The sequence below is a fragment of the Nuphar pumila genome, chromosome 4 (genome assembly GCF_984573655.1).
Source record: "Nuphar pumila chromosome 4, dmNupPumi1.hap1.1, whole genome shotgun sequence".
NCBI classification, from domain to species: domain Eukaryota; kingdom Viridiplantae; phylum Streptophyta; class Magnoliopsida; order Nymphaeales; family Nymphaeaceae; genus Nuphar; species Nuphar pumila.
The window spans coordinates 5,797,193-5,811,080 of NC_143252.1; the positions used below are offsets into that span (position 1 = coordinate 5,797,193).

The 13,888-nt window shown below is 37.9% G+C and overlaps 1 protein-coding gene across 2 annotated transcripts in view; it reads left to right on the plus strand.

Moving 5' to 3' along the window:
- LOC149839164 (uncharacterized) overlaps positions 1-13,888 on the plus strand; it is a 49,957-nt gene that overhangs the window by 23,378 nt on the left and 12,691 nt on the right. The window contains exons 7-10 of one of the 2 annotated variants that reach the window (XM_090002332.1): positions 8,296-8,422; positions 9,630-9,818; positions 10,944-11,030; positions 11,160-11,317. In XM_090002332.1, coding sequence (XP_089858458.1) covers positions 8,296-8,422; positions 9,630-9,818; positions 10,944-11,030; positions 11,160-11,317 — 561 coding nt within the window. The remainder of the gene's footprint in view (positions 1-8,295; positions 8,423-9,629; positions 9,819-10,943; positions 11,031-11,159; positions 11,318-13,888) is intronic. The other variant, XM_090002333.1, reaches the window with a different exon arrangement.

Here is a 13,888-nt window from a genome sequence, read left to right on the forward strand (position 1 = left end):
GAGCCTTGTCAATGAAGCTTCGCTACTCCGCACCTTTGCGTAGTTTGGTCCATCCATAGTAGTGGAAGGCTCCACACCTGAGCTTCATTCTGCTTTGCTAACACAATATGAAAGAATAACTATTTCAATGCTTTGCTTCACACTAACGAAGTGGTCTTCGTCTTTCTTTTTCTCCTCCAATCCGCGTCTTGGTTGATTTCCCTTTAGCTACTTAGATGTTTCAGTTCATTAAGTTTGAAAAGTCCCAAAGAGGGCAAACTAGCCATGGAGCTTGGATACGGTTTTCCGATCAGAGATCCATGGATCACAAACGGTATCTCCCCATGGTCTTTCGCCTCTGAAAGTGTCATTCCTTCTCAATGCCTGAGCATCCATCCAATGCATTCTTTTCGATGGGTACACAGAATATTGAACATTGTTTGCTTCGTAATATGAAAGTGTACCATATATATGTTTAGTAGTGTGCTTCCCTCTTTCGAATTATACATAAGATTATTTATAAGGGTGTTGTATTTTTATCTGTTGGCTAGAGTCAACAGTTTTTGTCCTTTTGTGTAACTATGAGGGGTCGACCCTCACAAGAGTGTGTAATTTCTCTTTTCTTGGCAATGTAGTTCTTTGCTTCCCTACTTTGTGTTTTCTTGTGAAACCCTAATATGGCTCAGATTTGAAGATGGTGTCAAAGCCATGTTGGATTGAGAAGAAGATTGGAGGAGGTGTGTGAGAGCAAGAGACACTTCATTTTGGTTCATGCTGAAACTGCGCAAGGTGGTGCTAACATCAGCATCACAGCTCGGAATTTCAGCTTTGGGTCATCTAATGCTTTGGGTTGTAAGATCTTGATTTTAGAAGACTGTAGAATCCAGAATCAGCACAATCGGGTTTGATTTGGATTTTTGACAACTTTTTTTAGCATTTTTTCTGTTCCACGATTTTCTGGTGGCTGAATCGCTTTTCTGAGCATATCGTCTAACTGGAAGTGATTTAATACATGCGTTTGGGTCATAGGCTAGTGAAGCAAGTTATTTGTAGTTGGGGGCTGAGTGTGTTTAGATCAGAGTTACCGGAAGCTTCTTAGATAGGTGGGAAGCTCGCTTCCCGGAAACTCGCTTCGGAAGCGTGATACTCCTCGCTTCCGAAACTTAATGAGAACCTTGATTCCCCCACGCTTCTCCTATGCTTTCCACACGCTTCATTTATTCTTATTATACGTTATGTTACTCAACTGTTCATGCTTTTTATGTGTTTTCTCTGACTCTTCTTACTCACTTCCATGTGCTTTCACTAAATTGGCACTTGGTAGTCATCATTTTTAGATTTTGTTAAAAATTTATTTTTTACACTAAAAAACATGAAATTTAATATTAGTCACTTTTATTTTAGTTTGTATTTGTGTTTTATTTTGATTCTCATTCAATTCTTATATATATATATATATTTATTTTCTCGCTTCCCACTTCCTATATATTTTTAAATGCATCGCTTCTCGATTCTCGCTTCCGCTTCCCGTATCGTTTCCCGCTTCCGCTTCCTAGTTTGACAACCTTGGTTTAGATGGATAAGAAGGAAAACATAGAGATCATTCCTGTGAAGTTCGATGAGACTAACTTTGCATATTGGGCCAAATTTATGTGAACCGTGATTAAGGGCTATGTATACATTGGTTTCTTGGATGGAACCAAGTTGAAGCCTAATGCGGGAGATGTCAACTATGAGGCAAGGCTTGTCAATTGGGAAAGGAACAATGCCAAGGTGAAATCATGATTGTTGGGGTCAGTGGAGCATAATATCTCAGTGAATGTCATGAAGTATGAAAATGCCAAAGATGCTCGGCCTTATTTGAATCAAGTGTATGAGCAGTCTAATTGGGCAAAGAGGTACCACTTAGAACAAGAGCTGAAGTCTCTAAGGCAAGGGAGCGAGTCTATTCAGGACTTCTATGCTTTCAACAAGCATCTGATGCCTTGACATTTATGTTGAAAATTTTAAAGTGTGACATGCAGTGGGTGTGTTGAATGCAAGAATTGGGATATTGAGGCCAAAGATAAAAAACAAGTGATTGATTTTCTTATGGCTCTTCATCTTGATTTTGATGGTGCTCGCAACAACATACTTCATCAGTCCTTTTTGCCTACCATGGTGCAAATCTTGGGTGGGCTACTTGCAGAAGAGACCAAACTCAAGTCTCTCAGTATCCAGGCCTCATCAGAAAGTGTGCTTGTCGTGACTTGTCAGTTTGGTGGAGTGAGTAGGAGGGATAGAGACTCTAGTACTACGACATACCTGTGGAGGAGAAGAAGATATGGAAGAAGACTTCAAACTTACATTCTCGGAATCAACTGTAAGGGGATCAAAATTGGCCTCTATGTTTCCTACTACTACTACAATTTGATCCAAAAATAGTATCTCCACTACATTATCTTGTCTCCTTAAACAAGCTTGACCAAATCTACAAACTCTTCCTAGATTTTCCTCCTTCCCCCTAAGCCCCACATTTCTCTCAACTCCATCTTCTACAGGAAATGGTATCAAAAGAGAAATCAACAGAATTCTTTCCTTAATCTTATCTTTACTGAAATAAGGTTTATCCTCATGAAAAGCATCTTTGGATATCCAAACTCGCCTCTCCATTTGGTCATAACACTTATATCCCTTTTGGCCATAAGGAAAGCCCAAAAAACAACACTTGACATTGCTAAGAGAGAGTTTATCTTTGTATCTACTAGGTAACAACACAAAACATGTGCACCAGAATACTTTCATCATACTATAATTAGGAATTGTTTCATATAACTTTTAGAATGGAGATATACCTTTTAGTGTTGCAGACGACATATGATTAATCTGGTAAATTGCCATGCAAATTACATCTGCCTAGTATTCTTTTGGTACACAACCACCAAAAAGCAAGCCCTTAATGGTCTCTAAGATGTGTCTATTGTTCGTCTCAGCCACACCATTCCGCTCAGGAGTGTAGGTGTAGGGGCAACTCTTCTGATGCTCAATTCCCTTATCCTGCAAAAGACTCTCAATCATGACACTGATATATTCTCCTCCAGAATCAATACGAAAAGTTTTAATTTTAGCAGAAAACTGATTTTCAATCATTGGACAAAATTTCTTGAATATCTAAAAAAGCTCACTTCTATTTCTCAGGAAATAGATGTGACAAAATATGATGAACCTCCCTTAGACAAAATAGGAGATGGACCTCATACATCAGAATGTATAAGTTCAAATGGACTCTGAGTTTCTCTCTCTAATCCCAAAAGACAAAGTGTGCCCCCTTAGCTAACCTACAACTCTCACATTCCTGCATATGACTAGAAACTACCAACTTGGATCCTCTTAAACTACCATAAGTGACATGATATTGTAACCTAGAGCACCTAAACCAACTTAATATCTCTTTTGCTTGCCCATGTCCAACCAATCCTGATAATATAGATCCCCTTTTTATTGCCAAATTCAATCCTCCTCCCTAATAGTTGATCCTGCGCACCACAATCAACAAGAGAGAAGGTAACATTACAATTAAGCTTAGTTATTTGACCAATGGAAATAAGGTTCATGGCTAAAGAAGGAACAAAATAAATTTGTGAGATATTAAAGCTTATTCCCAGAAAAAGAGGTGGAAGACACAATACCAACTTTAAAAATTGACAGAGGATCCATTTGCAGTGCGAAAAATGCCACTGCAGAGATGACAATTAGTTAGAATAGACCAGGGTTACCGGAAGCGCCTATCTAAAAGGAGAAGCGCGAAACGTCGCGCTTCCGAAGCGTGGGGGGAAGCATCCCCCTTTTTTGGGAAGCGCGCTTCCCTTTAATGGGGGACGCGTTTCCCTTTAATGGGGGACACACTTCCCTTTAATGGGAAGCACACTTCCCATCACGCTTCCCCCTCGCTTCCCCCACGCTTCCCCCTCGCTTCCTCTGTTTTTCCATTTTTTTGTATTTTTTATTTTTTATTTTTATTTTTTTCGCTTCCGAGATGCTTCCGAGGTCGCTTCCGAGATGCTTCCCGAATCAGTCCTAAGTGGTCCCACGCTTCCCCGCTTCCTAAAATTTTGAAAGTGCCTCGCTTCCCGCTCCCGCTTCCCGTATCGCTTCCCGCTCCCGCTTCCTCAACTGACAACCATGGAATAGACTAATGAGTTGTCATATGACAGGATGCCCCTAAGTCTATTAACCACCCATGGGGACTATTAAGGATACTTGCATAGGCAGTACCAGAAGGAGGACCAGAAGTAGACGAGGCAGTGGCAGACTGTCAAGAAGTTGAAGCTACTGAATTTGTTGGTGCATTTGCTGCACCAACTTCAACAACTGTTGTTGAGTGTTGCTCACACTCTCAACTGAGCTAGACAAGGAAGGCAAACTAGCATGAGACCTAACACTACTAGTCTCATTTAGGCCAACCTTGACCTTTAGAAGCATGTCTTCAGATGTGACATATACCACTCCACCCTTTTTCTTCTTAAGCATTGGGCACAAGTTCTTCATATGCTCATAGTTCTTGCAGTAATGACAATGGATAGAGCTCATATATGCATGGCCTCCACCAGACCGACCTCTCGCTCTACCTCCACTTGTATCCTATGAGTCTTTTACTCTTAAGCTACATGTCTTCTTAGCTCTAATATACTTCTATGTTGAGCCTGGTTCTTATGCAGAGATAACTTCTAAAGAGGAGCGATATCGTGCAATGGCTGAGAAACTAGAGGCTCTTAAAAGAATTCATGCTTGGGATCTTATGCAACCTTAGTTGTCATAGGTGCTAGGCGGTGAACCCCTAAAAAGGCCTAGGCGAGGCCTAGGCTGTACCCTAAATAAAAAAAATATAAAAAACATAATAAGAAACATGTATACAACATAAAATCAATCAACAATAAGCAATAGACAAATAATATGTTGTTGAATACTCTAAAGCAATTATATTACATAACCTTAACTTGTTCAAACAAATTAAGAATAAATTAACAATTGAATAAACAAACAATACAACTAACAATGTGAAGAACCGCTTTCCGGAAACTCGCTTCGGAAGTGCGATACTCTTCGCTTCCGAAACTTGATAGGAATCTCGATTCTCACACGCTTCTCTTATACTTTCTACATGCTTCATCTATTCTTCTTATATGTTTTCTCACTCTATTTTTCATGTTCTTTATGTGTTTCCTCTCACGCTTCTCATTCACTTCCATGTGCTTTCTCTAAATTGTCCATCATCATTTTTAAATTTTGTTAAAAATTTTCTTACACTAAAAAATCATAAAATTTAAGAAGTCACTTTTATTTTAGTTTTTATTTGCATTCCATTTTGATCTTATATTATTTTTTTATTCCTCCCTTCCTGCTTCCTATACATTTTAAAATGCATCGCTTCTCGCTTTCGCTTTCCGTATTGTTTCCGGCTTCCGCTTCCTAGCCTAGCAACCTTGGGCTAAACTAGTTAATGACTTAAGAAAGGTTACTACCCCAATGGAGGCAAATGTTAAGTTTAGAGCAATTGATGGTGAGATCCTTGAAGATCCTATGGTGTATAGACAACTTGTGGGGTAGTCTAATATACTTGACTATCACTAGACTTGACATCTCATATTCTGTCCATGCAATTTAGTCAGTGTGCGAGTGCACCTATTTCAGTTCTTCTTAATGTTGTACTGAGAATAATTCGGTATGCGAGAGATACTATGCAATATGGGATGTTCGTTTTGGCATCATTCTCTGAAGACATTAGAGCCTATTGTGATTCACATTTTGGAGAACCGATTAAGGTTCATCTCTCGACTACCAGATTTTGTGTTTTCCTTGGGAGCTCCTTGATATCCTGGAAGAGCAAGAAACAACACTGAGTTTTTCTGTTGTCCACTGTAGAAGCAGAATATAGAGCTATAACTCAAGTGATGCTGAGATTATTTGGATTAGATGACTCTTGGGAGAACTTGGTGTGGTGGTTTCTAATAAAACATTCTTGTATTGTGGCAATAGGAGTTTTATCCATATTGCTAAGAATCCAGGGTTTCATGAAAGAACAGAGCACATTGAAATCAATTGTCACTTTACCAGGAGAGCCTATTAAGATGGGATTATATCGTTGGAACATGTGGCCTCAAAAGAGCAAATTACATATGTGTTTACCCGGAGTTTGGCTTGTCTACAGTTTCAATCACTTCTCTGCAAACTTGGGATGATTCTGTTAGCATCATCTCAAGTTTAAGAAGGTGTGTAATATGGAAGTGTACCATATGTGTGTTTAGTAGTATTCTTCCCTCTTTCTAATTGTATATAAGATTATTTATGAGGGCATTGTTGTATTTTTATCTGTTGGCTAGTCAACAATTTTCATCCTTTTGTGTAACCATGAAGGGTTGACCCTCATAAGACTGTATACTTCCTCTTTTCTTGGCAATGAAGTTCTTTGCTTCCCTACTTCTCCTTCTTTGTGTTTTCTTTGTGAATTCTCATGGAAACTCCAATACAAACATCTTATAACTACAACAACCACTTGAAGTGGATGGCTGCTTTCTTGCTTGTAACGCCGAGAGGGAAAAACCATCCTTGGTTCATAAACACATTTGTAGTTTTTCGTTCTTTCTATATTCAATCGGAAGTCGGAGTTGTGGAGTCAAGTGTATACCCCTTGATAGGCTTTCTTTCTTGCTAAGCCTTTGGTAACTACGCTGCTCGACAAGTAGCCTTTGGTAACGATGCTTCAATCGACTAGAGTCTGGGCAGAGGAATAAAAAATCTGAACGGGTAAAGCTGGGGAGATCATTCAGTCATGTGCGGTGAGTTTTGAGACTTTCCTTTGCCAGAAAGAATAGAAAGCGAGTTAGGAAGGAAATAGGAATGAAGCCGATGTCCATGCCCAAAGAAATCTTCCAGCCAATTTCCTGAATGAAGATGGATTCCCTATAGGATCTCCTTGATTGTGGTTATGTCATTCCAGAGGGTGTCTGCTGGTCTTGCAGTAAGGAAGCCTGTCATATTTGAGTAGGAACATGGCATACTTGCACTGGGACAGGACGAAACCTTCCTTGGATCTCGCCACTGCCATACTGTGGTTTAAATGAACCTTTATTGGCTCCTTTTGACTTCATTATAGTGGTGTTTTAGGGAAGGGAATTCTGAATTAAGGTATGGTTTCTTGTTCAGTGGTTTGGTCAAAAATGTGGTTCCAGAAAAGATTGTTGTTGGGTGTTGTGAGCCATTTTTCTTAATAGTTAATCTTTATCATCTATTGATTGGGGAAAGTAACAATGCCAAATCTGTATTCTTTAATATTATTTTGAAAACGCGCAGAGATGTTCCCTAATTGTCTGTAGTTTGCTAAAGATTTTTTTTTCATACTCATGAAAGTGAACTTAATCTGATTATGTTATTGTGTTATTTACTTTCCCTAAAAGGGGTGGTGGGTTCAAACACCTCCTTGGCTTTCAAAAATTTTCTGCTAAAAAAATTTATATACTTTCATAAGAAACATACTTGAAGATGGCAAGAAACTCAATCATATGTAATCCTTCTTGTTGGAACTTCACATATTTATATGGCCGGTAATGGCATGATTACAGTTTAGATTGCTGCATCTCTGCAGCAATCTTGTATAACCCTCGGAAGCATTGAACATTATCTATGTGGTGGCAGCAGATGTGGTCCATGGTGTATGGAGGTGACAGTAATTCTAACAGGCTATTTTCATTCATTTGGTATTATTCCGTCTCCAGTGGCTTCAAGGTGTTGGTCTACAAGGAGGGAATATGTTCAGAGCCTATTCTTTTTGTCATTAATGGTTTTTGGTAGCAGAGAGTCTGTTACAAGGGATGCTGTGGCATGAAATTCATGGATTACTAATGATTAGCATGTATAGCTTGTATATTCATTCCAAGTAGTAACTCCAACCCTGTAAGCTCAGCATCTGTAGTTATTTAAGTTGATAGAGCAACACTCTCAATAATCATATTCATTGTACCATAAAATGAATTAACCAGTGGATTTTCCTTTAGAAATCAACGGAGTAGCGCACAAGGGATTCTGTGGTAACCTTCTTAATCTATGTTACTCAAGGATTCATGAATTCGAGAAGCAATCTTATTGTTGTAAACTTGATTGGTCCCTTTTCTCCGTAATAATTTTTAGACAAATTGTTTCAAGAATACGAAGTCAAATTGATAACCAATTATGAAGAAATGGAAATTCTCTTCATATTTTTTAGATGTGAAGAAATGAAAATTGTCTTCATTGTGTTTGTATCTTGGTTACAATTGAATTCCACATCTCTATTTTATGCAGGTTTGAAACTCTTGAGCTGAACACACGGTTACTTGTACCTATAATCATCCTGCAAAATCACAACCGCTATAATTTGTTTGATGTTGGCCATAATTACAGCATTGATATTCAAGCGATTGAGAGAGAGGTATGTCTCTTGCGTCATGGATAACTTTTGTAGCCAAGCTTTCGCTTCTTTAAGTTCTTGATGAAGATTTAATGTCCTTTAATCTTCTTGTTTAAAAATGTTCTCTGGGTTCTTTTTCCAAAACTTTATACACATTTGCTGGTGATTTTACATGCCTAGGTTGAAGTTATTTTTTGTCTCTGTGATTTTTTGATTAATTATTTGAAATGGTGCCTGTATGCATGTTCGTGCTTATGCTTGCATTTCATTTAGGTAAATCTAAATTGATCGAAATCATATCCATGTGCATAAAGTGGAATACAAAACTTCAAGAATTATGAACATAAATGGACGTGTGTAAAAAAAGGTGACTAGGTTAGAAGAGTAGTAGACAGGGTGTGGCAAGTGTGAATTTATTAGTACTGACAAAGTACATATAGTCCATTGCTGGGGTGCATCTAAAGGATGAGTATCATGTCAGAAACTCCTAATCCATGCAGCACGACTGGGCGTCTTGATGGGCTTTGACTACCCAGTGTGGAATCGGCAGAGTTTGTGTACAAAGTTGGGGCCACTGCAGAACTGGACCTGGAACTAGGCAGGATTGGTAGGGAATCGGGCTCTGCTTTTCCTGGACCAAATTCTTTTTAACAATCCTTGACCAGGTAGGTTTGGGGCTGTGCTTTTGTCCATGCCTGATTGGGCAAGTTTTGGCCCATCCTAGCCTTTACCTGGACACATATTTGACATTGCTATGAGAGTATCGATATCATCTTGATATTGCCTTTGTGGTGACTCCTGAACGTGCCTTAATATCATGTGTGCTTGCTTTTGTTTTGTATCAAATTTAGTTATATTCTTTTGCCTTCCTCTACTTTGATTGATATTTTCACTTCACAAAATCTTGACTTAATGTTTCATCTTTGTTATGGCCACAGTCAAAACAATCCTAGAAATATGTCATTTAGGATTTTCTAAAACTCTTGGAAAATCTTGAGAAGTATTATCTTAAAATATATTTTTCACATACAGCAACAAAATCAACAGTTCAAAATATTGTGATATTTGATCTTTTTAATTGTTTCCCCATTATATCTTGGTAATATTGTGATATTTTAAACTATTGATGGTTCTGCTACCATGGTTATGATAATGAAATTTAACGTGCCTGATATAATCATCTTGGAACTGAAACCACTTTGTTGTTCTACCGATTTTTCAACATTAGGTGAGAAAACTGGTTCATGCTGGGGAAGAAGTAGTAATTGTTGGAGGTGCTCATGCACTACATCGCCATGAAAAGTTGGCAATTGCAGTATCAAAAGCATTACGTGGTCACTCTCTTCAAGAGACAAAGAAGGATGGTCGCTTCCATGTTCACACTAAAACTTTCTTGGATGGTGCAGTTCTCAAAGAAGTAAGTCCGATCTTACTGTGGATTTTTTAGATGCAAATTTGTCACTAACTGGCATTCAGAAATGCCTCTGTTGGCTATAGGTGTAGTGATTCACGTCACTTGTTCCTGTGAATAATAGGTGCTATTGTGAAATAAAATTTGATCACCGTGAAATCCTTTCTAATAATTCTGAAAACATTGTTCTGGATTAATCAGGAATGTGACAGTCTCAACTCTCAAGGTTGACACTGAGATGGAACTGAGTATAAACTATAAAGCCTTTAACCTCTAGGTAGGGTCTTGTATAGGTCAGATTGCAAACATGACAAGTTTTATAACCTTCATGCTATGTCACAGGGACTCTCCAACTAGGTGCTGCACCCACGTCGCACCTTCACCCACTCCCGATGTGGTCAACCTGACCCTGGGTGCAGTCAACACACCTAGGGTCATTTATGTCCAGCTTTTGGACTTTATATATATATATATATATATATATATATATATATATATATATATATATATATATATATATATATATATATATATAATTTTTTATATTTTTGCCGCAGCCCCGCACCCAAGTTTTTTGAAAGTGCCGCACCCCCACCCCCGCTCCCGCTCCCATGTGACATAGCCTTCATGTGAAAGTGATGTAACTTTAGTTTTCCATGCATGTTATCATAGGTGGTGGCTTCTTTGTAATTTTATCTATATGTACCTTCTGTCCCTTCCCAACATTTCAAGGCTGTTTTTTCCCCTTGATTATGGGAGAAACCACCACTTTGGTTGGGACGTTCTGTTATGGGCCAAGAGGTGCCACACTGAGTGTGGCCCTGTTTTGGCTTCAGGTGATGTAAGACTTAATGGTACTCATCCTTTAGAAGTAAGTCTGGGAAAGTGGGACATTTAGAATCACCGACTGCTTTATTTTTTTCTCTTACCTAAAATGGTAATTGATCTTTTTTGTTGGGCCTGTGTGATTTAACTTCTAATTAAGCCCATGAGATATATATAATTTTTTTAAGTTTTGCCTTCGTTAAATCTTTCTTTTGCTTTGCTTCTCAGTGTTAGAACTATGTTTTCTCCCATGTAGTGGTAACTTCTTTTCATTCTAATCTTGGGTGGAAGATTATTAATTTGTAGGAAATGGAACGATCAGCTGATGTGCTTGCTGCTGGTTTGCTTGAGGTTTCTGATCCTTCCCTCTCAAATAAATTTTTCCTTCGCCAGGTTGGTGGTGTTTACTCTCTTTATGTTTTTATATGATTACATTGAGAACAAAAATTCAGGCCTTGGTTTTATTGTTTTCAATGTCTTGTTGTACTTGAGAATTTGTTAACTTGAGTTGTGCCTTCTCAGCACTGGATGGACGAGTCTGCTGACTCAGATGATTCCATAATCAAGCATCGGCCACTTTGGGCTACTTACAGCCCTACCTCTGCCAAAGATAAGAAGAGGAGTAAGAAGCAGAAACATGGGAATCTGTATAGAACCTACGGGACCAGAGTTGTACCTGTGTAAGTATAGGTTAGACCTTAACTAATTTTTGCATGAAATTAAAATTCTCAGGCATGTATTCTTTTTTTTTTTTCCAGAAATACCTCTTCGGTTGGAACTGTTGATCTAGCGGTAACTGTTATATATCAGTCATGAGATCGAGTTGTTGAGTTCTGTTATGGAATTTTCTACATACTTTCAGGAGTCAACCTAGGCACTTCCGAAGTTAGTTTGCCATCTCATGTGAAGCACATCTGTGAATATGTTGGATTTTTGACATGAGAAATCACACTACCATCAAGAAGCAAAATGACATATTTATATAATCAGTGAATTGAGTTCCTATGGGAAAGGGATATATCATATACTCCTATTTAAATTATAAATGACAATCCATTTTCTATATCTTCTTCAAGTCACTGGGATGTATCTGTTAGAAAATGACCTTGAATGCAATAGGTTAAAAAATGAACCCATAAACATGCACATAAAGTGCGAATACACACACCCACTAAGGGGTAACCAAATGCACATAAAGTGAAAGCACATAAACCCACAAAGAGGTTAAGCCAAAAGGCTAAAAAGAAATATTCTTCATTGAAGGTGAGAGGTCAAACTCTACACAATTGAGAGGGGGGAGACCTCTTTATATACAAGATGAAAAAAGGAGAGAGAGGGAGCCATTGGGTCTCCCACTAGGTAGACGTTGGGGAGCCCCAACGGTCTACACAAGTGGGGCCCTCAATGGTCCCATGTTGGAACAATAAAAATACAAAAAGAGAAAAATAAAAAATAAAAAAAGAAAAGAAAAAACCTAAAAACTATAATTACATGATGAAAAGACCAAAATACCCCTATCAAGCATTTTGGATGCAACCTAAAATATACATATATATACCAGAGTTACCGGAAGCGCCTAGGTAAAAGGGGAAGCGCGAAACGTCACGCTTCTGAAGCGTGAGGGGAAGCGTCCCCCTTTTTTGGGAAGCACACTTCCCTTTTATGGGAAGCGCGTTTCCCTTTTATGGGAAACACACCTCCCATTTATGGGAAGCACGCTTCCCCATTTTTTCATTTTTTTCGCTTTCCCCTCGCTTCCTTGGTCGCTTCCGGTTCACTTCATAGGTCGCTTTCGAGACGGTTCAGAATTTTCTTCTAAGTAGTCCCACGCTTCCCCGCTTCCTAAAATTTTGAAAGTGCCTCGCTTCCCGCTCCCGTTTCCAGTGTCGCTTCCCGCTCCCGCTTCCTCGACTCGTAACTCTAATATATACACATGTATATATATGTATGTATATATGATACACGACTGCATTTTAACACGCCCCCTCAAACTTTGCGTGGGGGAACAAAAAGTTTGAAAAAATACAACAGTAAGAATTTCAAGTCTTCAATAAAAATACCATCTTCATAGAAGATCAGTGAAGTTAGTAAATGTCTTCTTCCAATTGATCTTGCCAATGAGCTCCCTTAAGCACTTTTTCAGATAGACTTTATATATAATAATTATTCTTTCATCTTATCTTGAAGGACCCAAAATAAACAAAACAGGAAGCTCAAAGTATACAAGAAAATATATTTACTTTAAAACATGTAAGAATCTTCAACTCATAATCACATGGTGTAATGTGCATTCAATGATTCACGTAAGCTTAAAAAGAAAAAAAAACATTAAATGCAAGATTGAGTCATACAATACTGAAAATAAGCAAAAGAAAGAAAATTCCAATAAGTGCCTAAGAATAATAACCATTACTAGCATATGCATACGACATCATATAATGAAATAAATCAATACTAAAATAAGTCATTTATGGATATGCCCCAATGACACTTCTAACCAAGTATATTACTTGAGCCTACGAGAGATGAAAGACAAGTTTTATTCAATAGAGAAATTTTCTTGAGGGGGATTTTTCAAAGGAAATGTTTAAAAGAAAAGATTATGATAAAAGAAAATGTATGAACCTTACACCAGAGCAAAGTTTAAAAACACATGTAAGTCCACTAATGGGACAAAGATATATCCTTAGATACAAAAGAACACGTGCACATACAAATTGTGCAATATTATGCATATTGGCATATGAAAGAAAATACATAATTCAATAATGACGAGACAATTAATTTTATCAACACATCTTAGAAATTAACACCAACAGATGTCATATATGACCTTGCAAGAAGACACTCCAATTAAGTATAACAATATTATTTGAGTAGAGAACCTCACAGGCTCTAGTGGGCCGAAAACCATAAGCACTTAATGTGTAAAATCCATTATAGGATAAATGCCAACAAGGCAATGCATATATTATCAATGATACATAATGCAAAAACATGTTGATAATTATTTTTCACTTAGAAAATTTCATTGATCATACAATTTATAAGTTAAGACCCTCTGAAAAAGCACAAAAATCTTCACAATAGTTTTTCCACTACAAACAATCACCTCATTAGGCCTCCAAAACCCACAGATCAAGTGTATCAGCGACTAGACCAAGAGCATAAAAACATGTCACTAAAGGGCCAAAGACACACACGAAGGTGTGTACAAAACACCTCTTGTCTAGATAAAATGATACTTGAAG